Source organism: Protopterus annectens, chromosome 2.part1 (assembly GCF_019279795.1).
Source record: "Protopterus annectens isolate FY-2018-M chromosome 2.part1, PAN1.0, whole genome shotgun sequence".
Classification (NCBI taxonomy): domain Eukaryota; kingdom Metazoa; phylum Chordata; order Ceratodontiformes; family Protopteridae; genus Protopterus; species Protopterus annectens.
The window spans coordinates 1,083,530,600-1,083,543,150 of record NC_056729.1 but is presented as its reverse complement, the minus strand read 5'-3'; the positions used below and the strand labels follow the sequence as shown (position 1 = coordinate 1,083,543,150).

Below are 12,551 nucleotides of genomic sequence, written 5' to 3'. Positions count from 1 at the left end.
TGGTGGTAGGTCATACAGATTTGTGTTACCTGGGTTCGAGACTGGCAGTGGGAATTTATTTTTCTTTCAAAATGAGTACAGGACCTTTCAATCAAAAGTGCTGAAGGCACTTTTAAGCACTTAAAATCAGGTCTGCGCTCATTTGCGCGGAGCTCACGCATGCGCACTGGCGGTTAGCTCTGCGCACACAAGCGCACACCCGCGGTATTTTCTTTGAAAGAAAAAAAAAGGGGTGACAGGAAAGTGGTGAAAAAGGGGTCACAAAGAGGGTAAGACAGTAGGGAAACAAGCTTGGGATTTGCAGGAAGGATGTAGGTGAGGCCCATAGCTGCCCATGTCTTTCTCAGCAACAGCTGTGCATTTGTATGTAATTTGGTGTGACATTTGAAACCTTCCACCCCTGAGAGAGGTGTCAGGACAACATTAATACCTGTTGTACAGCCAATTGTAATTAACAGTTTCAATGTCCAGCGGACATGTGTGCAACATGGACAGCTATGTATGGGGTGTAATTTTTTTGTGGGTACAGAGTGCCCTTTTTTTCAGGTGAGAGTGGTATGTCAGGTGAAGGTAGTCGGTATAGCTGGGGAGGTAGGTTGGGTAGGACAGACAAGATGCATACAGGGGTGGTGTATGACACATGTGGGGGGGGGTTACACAATTGATGGGGACGGAGGTTGGGATATCCAGGGCACATGAGCCCACAGATGGCAACAGTGGAACTGATATCCCCACCCATAGGCAGTTGCCACTGTTCCTTCAAAGCCTGGGACGGGGCTGTGCTGTGGGCTGTGCAGGCGGGACAACGGGCATGCCCGTAAGCTGTGCCACCCGGGCATCAATCTGGCGTAGGGGCCCAAGAACAGAGTCTTGAATCTCCCTTCGCACCACAGACCGGACACCTTGGAGGGTGAGTGGACGGGCTCCTCTGGCCACGCTTGCAGAGGGGGGACAGGCCCCATCCCCTGCAGCACTTCCACCCGAAGGTGGCACAGGGCCACCGGAGGAGGGTCCGGCCTGGGCACTAGTGCCAGGTGCAGTCGCCAGATGAGGTGGGAGAGGTGGGTCCGCTGGGACCCGCCTTCCCAAGTGTTCTAGGTTTGTGAGTATGTTATGTTAGTTTGGGTTAGTAGCATATTATTCCATTCAAATTAGTTGTAACAGTATGCATTGGTATTCCCATTAAACAAACACCCAGATATTAACACCATTGAACAACAGGCATATCAATATCACATGCATTATTTGAACAGAAATACACAATCAAACAACATGCAGGGTTGATTAATGGCAACAGGCCATCAGGTTTGCAGGTATGAACAGGGCACATGCAACAACGGACATGCATATATTTTTGAAACAACAGGACAAATGCCCATGGTTAATGAAATGTTCACATACCAATATTTAGTGAGTTTTTTAATTTGCAATTATAGGGTGGGGTGGGGAAAGAAAATGATGACACATTCATAAATTTTACATTAATATACATTTGTAATAGAAACACAATTAACTTGTGGGTGATAGTTTCCAAATGATTTTTAATTGACTGTCATGCTAGACCTGTTACAGATACATCACTATCCTAGTTATTTTGAATTTGATCAGATACATCATCCTGCTACACTTTGATGACAGGGCAGGGGACAACTATGGATGTGTAGTATGTCAGACAATCATTCATTTTATCTGAAAATTGTTGACTGTCATCACCATATACAGATTGTGGCTTAAACATTCAAGATTCAGACACACTGAAATCAGTTTGGGATGTTAATTTTTAATTCCCACATGCATTTAGTTCTGTAGAACCACACTGAGGCTTATATATTCAGGAGTTATTACTACTTTATTTATTGATACATGACCCTTTCTGTCATTCTCACACATCCTTCTATTTCACAGTTCAGGTTGGTACTTCTAGGCTTTGTTCACATATTAGACCTGTGATGATTCAAACACTTTCCAGCAGCCTCACTTCTGTCATGATTCAGCATTTCAACAGGGGATATATCTCACATGTGATTAACTCAGCTTCTGAAGCTATACTCTTGAGACTATTGCAGGTTATACTACATTTAATTAATGGTGGGACATCTGTATTACAGAACTATTTATTTCTATCAAGTATATTTCCAGTTTCACTTGCATACTGATGAACTTGTTGCAGCCATACCTGCAGACTTTCACTTGTTGCTTGCACATTCTATTACTTTTAATCAATACACTGCAGTGTTCTGCTACGTGCTACACTATAATATTTATTTACAAGTACTAGGTGGGGTTACTAACCTGCATGGTGGCACAGCCGCACCAGCCTGCGGTCATGTGCCCTGCGTTTCGCAGAGCGGACACCTGCAGCTGTAATACAAAACAAGTAATATTGGAATACACATCTCCATGGTATCAGCTAGTTAAATTCCTTACATACATAAGTAAAATGTAACTTGCTCAGTAGTTTGGCGTTGGGCATATCCCGGGCCTCCTGGATCCATTGGGTCAACTGGTCTTCTTTACGTCACTTCAGGTCCGCATGGTGGTGACAGACCTGCTCACCAGTACGTGGAATCCCAGTAGCACTAGTGAGATCATGAGCCAACTGGTCCCATGCCTCCACCCTGTATGCTCCCCATGAGACCTGGCCCTGCATGAGTTGGGCCTCATGATGGTGAACTAGGAGCCAGACCATGTATCTGGACTCCTCAATGCTCCACCGCTGTGCTCGAAAGCAACGTCCCTCCCCTACTCCATTCATTCTGCCTGCAGGTCTATTCTACAATTGTTTCTGCTGTGTATTCCCGCCTATGGGGCTTATATATGCCGATTCTCCTGCACATTTCTATGATTGGCCGTTTTGGAATTGTATCTACTTCACAGAAACTGCTTTATCATGCTCCATTTTGGATTATATCCTATATATATGCTATTTCTGCATCTCTAAGTACTGATGTCATGGCTTAGTGGTTTAGTACCTTGACTCTAGTGCATGGTATCCTGGGTTCGAATCTGACCACTGATTTTTAATTTTCATGACTGTCAAGAAATGAGTTCAGGACCTGTCAATCAAACATGCCAAAGGCACTTTTAAGCACTTAAAACCAGGTCTGCGCTCGTTTGCGCGGAGCTCACGCATGCGCACCGGTGGTTAGCTTGTGGGTGTGGCGCGCACCTCCACGCAAACGGTGTGCGCTGGGTTAAACCTTAATTGGCTAGTAACACGCATGTTAAGCTAAGCACAGCTAGTTGCACACAGTTTGAGCCTGTTAAACAAGTGCTTAGCTACGGGCAAGCAATTTGCAGCCTTTGAAGCACTACTCAGCTACGGGCACTCTGTCTCACAGCAGCTTAGCTATCAGTACATTTCTAAATATTTTTATTATTGTATTACTTGTAAATATATGCTCCATTTCATTCCATTTTACAAAAGGAAATACTTTTATATTTGTACAATACTGTCAGGGGCCTTTTTAGTGCTTATTTACAAAAAAAAAAAAAAGGTTGTTGTGTGGGCTCGAACCTTGCCTGCCTGCTCTTAAGCAAACAACTCTACCGCTATGCTATTACTTCTTGGCTTATTTTGCATATTTAGTTCTTATATCCTTTTCCACTGATTGCTAACTGCAGTTGCGCTAGTAGCACACCCGCGCACATGAGCGCACGCCGTAGCAAACATTTACGGGGTTTAAAAAAAAATAAAACAGTTTTCATTTTCATTTTATAACATCTGCTCACTTTTTACATTGCTGGTCTGTGGGGGCATGTGTTGTGTACTGTGTTTATTCACATTTCCATGGCCTCTCGCGTGGCTGTTTACTTTCTGCCATTTTGGATTTCCTGGGGCGTGTCCACTTGCAGGGCTTAGCCTACGGACACGCCCCCTACTGTCTTACATGGACCGTGTAAGAGTTACAGTGTGATTCAGCATGCCTCATGCACCTCATGCATATGCATGACATGCTGACATCACACTGTTTAACTGCAGCCTCCGTGTAAGAGTTATAACTCTTACACGGAGGCTTCCTGAATTTGGCTGATTATGTTTTAGCTTTTCTTCATGGTCTTCCTCTGAAAAGTTTTTATAACTAAACCCAGTCAGAAAAACCTAGTAAACAAACAGCAAAATTAAATAAATTGAATGAGTTTTTTTGTCAGATACAAAGGTATACCTGAAGACATATATTTTATAAGATATGCTTTTTTCTACATTAGTACAATATATGCCCAGTTTGCTAATATGCTGTGTTTTTCTACTGAACTTTCAGTAACTGTCACCATTTTAGTAAGTATAAAGTGAATTTTTCATTTTTTTCATTAATAGCTTTTTTTATTATTATTAAAAATTGTTCCTTAATTTCTGACAGGAACTCAAAGAGAAAATTCAATTTCATGCTTTGAGGTCAAGAAAGAATTTGGCTGCGGAAAACAGACAACTGTTACTTGTACGTTTTCAAGCGAATATGGAAATATAACCCCATACAAGTTTGAAATTAAATTTATTAAAGGTAAGTTCATTAGCCCCTATTTCAGATTCTGAAAATTTGAGATTAATCTGCTTTTGACAGCATATTCTTGGTTTTACTATGCTGTAATCATTTCATAAAAAATGTTATTTTTTGCTGACTTTTCAAAAATTCAAAAAGTTAACTAATATTTAAAATAGGTTTAAGTGCATCTTGCCTTATGAATTTTTGTGACATTATTTAAACAGGTAACAGCAGCTCATGATGAAGTTGTAACAAGGAGTTTCTATTTTGACCTTTGTGAGGCATTTAACATTATTCATAATAAAGAGATAGTTTGTTAATCTATATGCATTTCAGTAAGTGAGACAATCATTAAGCATCAGGATGCCATAAGTCAGAGGGAGGATTATGTGTCTATCCTAGTTGAGATTCTAAGTATTGCCGCACACGTCGCTATACTAAAACCACATCTGGACATACTAATCTTTTGACACATAAAGATAATAAGTGGGCTACGGCGAGCTAATTTGTAAAGGTTCATTACAGTTGTTATACATATACAAATACAAATGTAGACACAACTGGAACAGTTTAGAATATTGATGACAAAGAGCAACCTACAATGCCACAGAACAAGTGGTAAATGCAAAACAAAACAAAAATGCTCATGCTACAGTAAACAGATTAAATATGGATACAGTAATGATGGCAGTACAGTGCACTTACTCCATGCACTGCCTGCGGAGTCTCCTAGCCTGTTCTCTGCCGTTTCATCCTCCTCTGAAAAAATGAAATAACACACTACTGTTGACAGCATAGCTATGGCAGCAGATAGCAGGTATAACTATAATTTCAGGCTTACTGTGCAATGACTCAACAAAAAGAAAACCATACAGTAATAAGAAGGTTGTCTTTCCCAAACTTCTTCTTATAGGTGTAGAGGGTGTGAGGAGTGTTTCAACAGATCAATATATTTATGTTGGCAATGCCTGGCAGAGATGGTGATGCTTGTGGCATCACTCACCACCCTAGCAAGGGAGTGATGGGTATACACTTTATATGTGGGGCTTTCAGACACCCACATGCTGTGCTGCAAGTGCAGGTGTAAAAAGACTTTGATTGTGCTGCTGCACTAGATGGAAGCCCTAGTGTTGTCTAATTGTATGAGACAGGTCAGGAAAGGTACCATGGAGGGATACAATTGTGAGCTGCGGTTTCTGTACTACAGGGTTGGATAAGCCCAGCCATCATTTGCCTACTGTGACCTTGAGCAAGTCACTTAACCAAACACTGCTCCCAGTTCAACCCTGAGAAAGAACAAATGGGCATCACTGCAAAAAAAAAAAAAAAAAAAAAAAAGATATCTCTGTCCATGTGCAATGGTTAAGGTCTTCCCCTCAATGACAAAAGGTACGGGGTTTGAGTCTGACCTCTGATTATTAGCTAGGGTTATAATTGTCTACAAACTGTTTGTCTAGTATTTACCCATGAAAAATCAAATCATTACCACTTGCAAGATCAAGTCCAAAAGTGAAAATGTTTGCTGTGTCTTAACACTATATTTTACAGGGACCATATAAGAAACATAAATGGGCAGCACAGTAGCATGATGTCCATCAGTGACTGCATGCTACTAGTGATTGATAACAAGAGCTCAGTCAGCCTCCTGGATAACCTTTGTAACCCACAAGTCCAGGTATAGTCATAGTGGGAAGCTGGGAAATTAGATGGCTACTGTCATTAGTGTGACATAAAAATTTAGTGGCATGGCCAGGCTTTGTAGCAGTGTATAACATAATTAATGTTAGTGTTTGAGACTAGTAATGATTTAAAATTATAATAAATTACATTATTGACATAATTCACGAAATATCACATTAAATCACCTCACTGCCACCGACCCTGGAAATTACCGTCCCATTAGCTTGACAAGCCTTATCTGCAAAGCCATGGAGAGGATCATAATGGAACTCATAAATAAAGACATAGGGAACTTGCAGACTTTGGATCCAACCCAGTTTGGCTTTGTCAAAGGCAGATCATGCCTTTTAAACTTGGTTGACTTTTTCGAGACAGTCACCAAGGCCATTGATGAGGGAAAGGCAGTCCATACAGCCTACCTTGACCTGGCAAAGGCCTTTGACACAATACCCCACTCAGGTATCATCGAAAAACTCATCAGCTTGAATGTAAACCCATACATCACAAGATGGGTTGCAAACTGGCTAAGTGACAGAACCCACAGGGTCAGAGTTGCTGGAGCCATGTCAGACTCAAAGCCTATCACAAGTGGTGTCCCACAGGGCTCAGTCCTGGGTCCACTCTTGTTCGGCATCTACTTTTCTGAAGTACAAGCAAACACAGGAGGGTTATGGCTGACAAAGTTTGCAGATGACTGCAAACTGGGCGCCATAGTCGAAAAAACATCTGACACAGATATCCTTCAGAAGGGCCTCACAGAAACAGATAACTGGTGCCAGAGCCATGACCTAAAGTTAAATGCCAAGAAATGCATAGTCATACCCTTCAGGAAAAACAAGGTTACCCCTAGCTACCATATAGGTGGCAATCCACTGAGCACAGAAGAAGTCATCAGGGATCTGGGGACCCAGGTTGACAGTAGCCTTTCGTTTGACACTCATGTTGCTAAAGTAGTTAGGAAAACCTTCTACATTGCCCACCTGATCATGAAGGGATTCACATCTAGATCAAGGGAGGTCATCGTCCCCCTGTACTCATCACTCATTAGACTATTGATTGAGTACAATGCCCCATTCGGAATGTATCTGACCCGACACCTGCAGCAGCTGGAAAGGCCCCATAAGTTCCTCACCAAAAGGATAAAGGGTCTCAAAAATCTGTCTTATGCTGCCCGACTGAAAGAACTCCAGCTCTATTCAGTCTCATACCGCTTGCTCAGAGGTGACCTGTGCTTGACATATAAGGCCATGTCAAACCCTGATTTGATGAATATGCTTCACCTCAAAAAATCTAGATCCCTCAGAACCGCAAGGGCGGGAGACTTAAACCTTGACACGGTTATTAATAGAACGTGCTGGAGGGACAGATTCATCACCCAGAGACTCCCTATGCTGTGGAACAAAATCCCGGTACATGTGAGGCAGAGCACCTCGCTGGCCTTGTTCAAGAGGAATCTTGACCAATGGATGGGGGATCGCAGATATACCCCAGGGATTACTTCAGTGTCACTGCTTGACTGAGGCACAGCAAAATAATAGGCATAGTTTTATTCAAACTAAAGGGGTGGCGAAAGCCAAATAACTATGGGCTAGGCTTATAAATGCCCTTGGGCAGATAGCCTAGTATGAACCTATGAACCTATGAACCTATGATCCCATTACAAAGTAATAAAAAGCATGGCTACTGTTTGTACAATGTTACAGCAAGAAACACAGAATATGGAAGGAGGTGGATACCTGAGTGTGATGACATATAGGGAAAGTGACATCAGACAGAAATTACTGGCAGGGCACACCACCACTGAAGTAACTACTCCAGGGTGATTGGTTGCCAAAAACAAAGTTGCCAGTCAGGTGGAACACTGTGGGCTAACACTGTGATGGCCGCATCAGGGGGCCTAACTGAATGTAATGTGACCTTGAAGAGAAAGAGTACAGAAAATAGACAATACCAATTCTAGTCCTCTGGAAGTGCCCAACCAGCACAGAGGGAGAGAACTAGCATGACAATTTGCATTCCTGGGGTTGCAAATAGCCATGATGCAGAGCAGAGTCAGGACAGGTAGGACAGCTTGCAGACCATTTGGAGGAGAACCCAGATGGGGCACAGGGAGCAGGCAAGCTGAGCCACAGTCCTGCTGTGTGAGTATCTAATAATGATGCTATGCCTGTATTTCAAAGGACACACATTTTGCTCTCTGCCACTTGTACAAGGGCTAGTGCATGTAGCTCAAATGATCATGGCTGGTACATTATGGCACAGTATCAGGACAGGAACCTCATAACGGATCACAAAACTGTGCCCAGTCCAGGAATTCTAGGGGCAATAAAGTGGCAGATGATGGTTGACTTGATCAGTCCTAAATATATACATTGCTCAACTTGTTTACCCACAGATGCACCTGAGGTATTGTGACACCAACAGAGGGACAATGCTTGGAAAAGTTAACCTCATAAGTGGAAGTGCTGCTACAGGCCCTATGCACACATGACAGTAGACTCCTGACAAAGCTAAAACAGCCAAGGCCTTTTTGAGGTGAGGTGTGACAGGAACTGGTTCAGTACATCACTGAGCTGGGTGATCATTAATGGATGTTCTGCAGGAGCATCAGAAAATCAGGTACATGATCCTTCATGATAAAAGCAAGACCCAAGACAGCCTCAAACAGGCTGACTACCAGGGTCACACCAACAACGTAGAGACAGCTCACAGACACTGAAGTGGTAACACAGAGAGAACACTAACACAAATGGTGAAGTGGATGCGAATGCTATGTTGGTGAAGACTGCCAGGGTGTCTGCTGGTGACACTACAGGTTAGTGAGGGAAAATGCAATTCCAGTCAAATGGTGCCTTGGCCAGCATGATGGTGTACTCTACAATATCTATTTATCTACATTAATGTCATGCAGGAGCATCAAGGCCAACACTGAGATCCCCAACAGCATAATGTATAATTGCTTGAATGTTATGTGAGATGCACCAGGTAAGAAGTTACACATGGCATTCTAATAGGACTTTCTCCAGCACCAATTCAGAGTTTACTGATGCATTTCATTCTGTATTTCTGTCCCCCAAGACCATCTGCACTGTAACAATGACAACTTCCATCTGAAGGTATGTGTGTATATAGGTGGCATGTAGCAGTCTGTGTGATATATAGATGGAGAAGTCACGCATGTACAGACTTACATACTGGTACGTTATCTGTGTGTATTCACAGATTCTACTAGCAAAGAATTCAGCACTGCAAATCGGCATGTTCTTGCCATCAGAGTGTCTGTAGATGTTGACGATAATAATATGCACCAACCACACTGTGTGTGAACACAGGGGTACTGTAACCTATGCTAACAATTGAGTAAACCCTCCACTGTCCCACAGCAGAGGAGCCTGCAGAAGGCCCAATATGAGCCTTCCACATCATCTGTGTTTAGTGTTGGATATCCCATCTCTGAGAGCATCACACATGATACACAGCACTTAAGCAGCCAGCATTAGAGGACTGACTCTGAGGTACAAACACACACCACACACGTACAGACACACACACACACACACACACACACACACACACACACACACACACACACACACGCACACACACGCACACACGCGCACACACACACACACACACACACACACACACACACACACACACACACACACACACACACACACACACATATCTCTACAGAAAGGCCTGCTGGTGGTCATTGATACCATAAGTCACAATTTTTTTTCTGATAGGGGTGTTTTCCCTGACATCAATCAGCAGATGTGTACTGCTGTGATCCAGACACAGACATATGCAAATAAAACCATGTCAGAACTGTTCAGTGCACTTCCTGGCCTGCATTAACATCTTCAACCATTATAGGAGAATACAGGAGATAATGAATTCAATGACAGCACACATCATCCATTATTACATCCCTGCATTTGCTGAGAACTGCCCACCATAGCTGAGGTAGGCATGGTTGAGCCCAGTCCCCCACACAGGCATGGTTAGCACTGTTCTCATAATAGCCACATTCTCCATGGTTGCCTGCAACCCTTTATCAGGTCATAGCTGAAACTGATCAAGCTCCTCTATGGCCTATAACTCAGGCTGTAAACACTCATGAAATGTGACATTCATCTACCTTCAAATAGACACAACTCACTAAGCATCCCATTCAAGGTCCTGCAGCCCACTTCCATGTTGATATCTCGCAAATGACATGTACCCATGCCTGACCATAGGGTAGTGGTAGCCATCCATTTACCAGTGGCCACACATCAATAGCCACAGTGATGTCCCACTTGCAACCAAAGTGCTATACCATGCCCTTGATGACATGCTTCCACATTTATAGTTCATGACTATGTGCTATATATGACCAGCATTCCACCCATTGGAAGTTCCACAGCATAAGGATATGAACCCAGCCACCCCAAAACCCTCCAGCTATGTGCATACCATAGACACCACTTTGACCCTTCCAGCTCTGATAGCTTTGGTATTCCATTTCATAATCTAATAATAATAATGCCTCCCACCACTGCAAATAATGATGAATGGAGCCTGCCCAGCACTCTGACCAATGTAGGTATGATAATGGCTGAGGTCATATTGGCCAATTAGTGAATTCTAGTGCATATACTACAAATCTAAATGTATTCACCCCTTTTTCTCAGTTTGTCTTGGTATGTTACATACTTGGGGACCAGTGCAGTGTTGTATACTATTTCTGCTATTGTCTATGGGCTACAGATAGGGGTCATCAGCCATGGCTCCAAGATATATGCAGCATCATCTACGACATTCAAAAGCAAATATTATTATGAGTGCCTATGTTCATGCAAGAAAAATAAGTCCACAATAGTAGAAACACTTAATTTATTAAACAAGATAAAAGCTTTTGGGATACACCCTTCCTTAGTTATTATTACAATTCATTTAAAAACCCAATGCATTTTATACCCTTTATTGCATAGTAGCACATGGCACAGCCAGCCAGTAAAACGACATATTCAATTTTCAACCATTAACTAAATAAGACACACTATAACTTTCAATAAATAAATATACAGACATTATTAAAAAGACACACTACCATGTCATTTATATTGCATTTGTTTCTCCATTAAATATGGCTTTATAGTTATCATATTATTTAAACCAGGGAACTTGTCATCATCTATTAAATTTAAGGTATTGGAAGTTGTTCAAAGGAATATAAGAGGAGGGGATATAATTAATAAATTGGACATTGCTGAGTATGGGTGGATTACTAAGATGCTGACAAGTTCCCTGGTTTCCTAACTAGCCGTTCTAGACTAAGCATCGCCAGGACTCATCTCTTATCTACTGTTCTCTATGCTTCTCCCATCTTTACAAACCATAACAAAACTGACCTTACCAAACTAGAATAAGCCTACAATAAAACAGCCAAGTTTGCCATTAGCTCCGCATATAGGTTCCACCACTGCCCTGCCCTACAACAAATAAGTTGGCTAGAATTCCCACAACTAACCTAGACCCAACTTGTTTTTACTCACCAACCAATATACCAGGCAAACAGAACCCCAGCCCTACAACAATTACTTCAACCATATACCAACACTCAGCAAATCCGATCCTCAAACAAAACACTCCTCCAAGTATCCAAAAGCAACAATAAAGCCAGGGACGACCTCTACTCCCAACACATTTCTAAACTTTGGAACTCAATCCCTCAACACATCATAAATGCTACTAACATACACCAATTCAATACTCTGCTCAAAGATCTCCTCACTAACAACTGGCTCTGCTCCTGCACAAAGCCAGGCTAATATCACATACACCCACATCAAATTTTATCCCTAAATTTTATAGTCTCCATGTATACCCCACTCCCACTTGTTCACACTGCCTATCAGCTACCTACAATAAGAGTATAATTTGAGCATTTTTTTTGTAATGGTATACATATGTACACATATTAAAGAGTGTGTGTGTGTATATATATATATATATATATATATATATATATATATATATATATATATATATATATAACTTAACTATATTGTAACAACTTTCTCCTTTTCACTAAAATGTCTATTGTATATATTTCTGCTAAATTCTATGTAAAATCAACACTGTACCTGTCAATGTTGTTCTTGTTTTATTGAAGCTTTTCTCCCCGGGCCTCCACTGAAAATGGGCCCTCACCCAGATGGACTATCATGGTCAACAAATGTAAAATAAATAAATAAATAAAATATTATATCCTGCAAATATTTCTATTGATCTAATTTCTGAAAAAAAGAACAATACTTTGGTAATCATAGAAAGACTTAAAGTATCAAACAACAGCTTCAGATCTGGATTTCCTTGAATAGTAGATTTGAAAAATAC

At 41.7% G+C, this 12,551-nt stretch overlaps 1 protein-coding gene across 1 annotated transcript in view; it reads left to right on the top strand.

The window, feature by feature from the left end:
* LOC122794939 (location of vulva defective 1-like) overlaps positions 1 to 4,725 on the top strand; it is a 707,924-nt gene extending 703,199 nt beyond the window's left edge. The window contains exons 10-11 of the mRNA XM_044063534.1: positions 4,362 to 4,502; positions 4,709 to 4,725. Coding sequence (XP_043919469.1) covers positions 4,362 to 4,502; positions 4,709 to 4,725 — 158 coding nt within the window. The remainder of the gene's footprint in view (positions 1 to 4,361; positions 4,503 to 4,708) is intronic.
* The last annotated feature ends 7,826 nt before the right edge of the window (positions 4,726 to 12,551 follow it).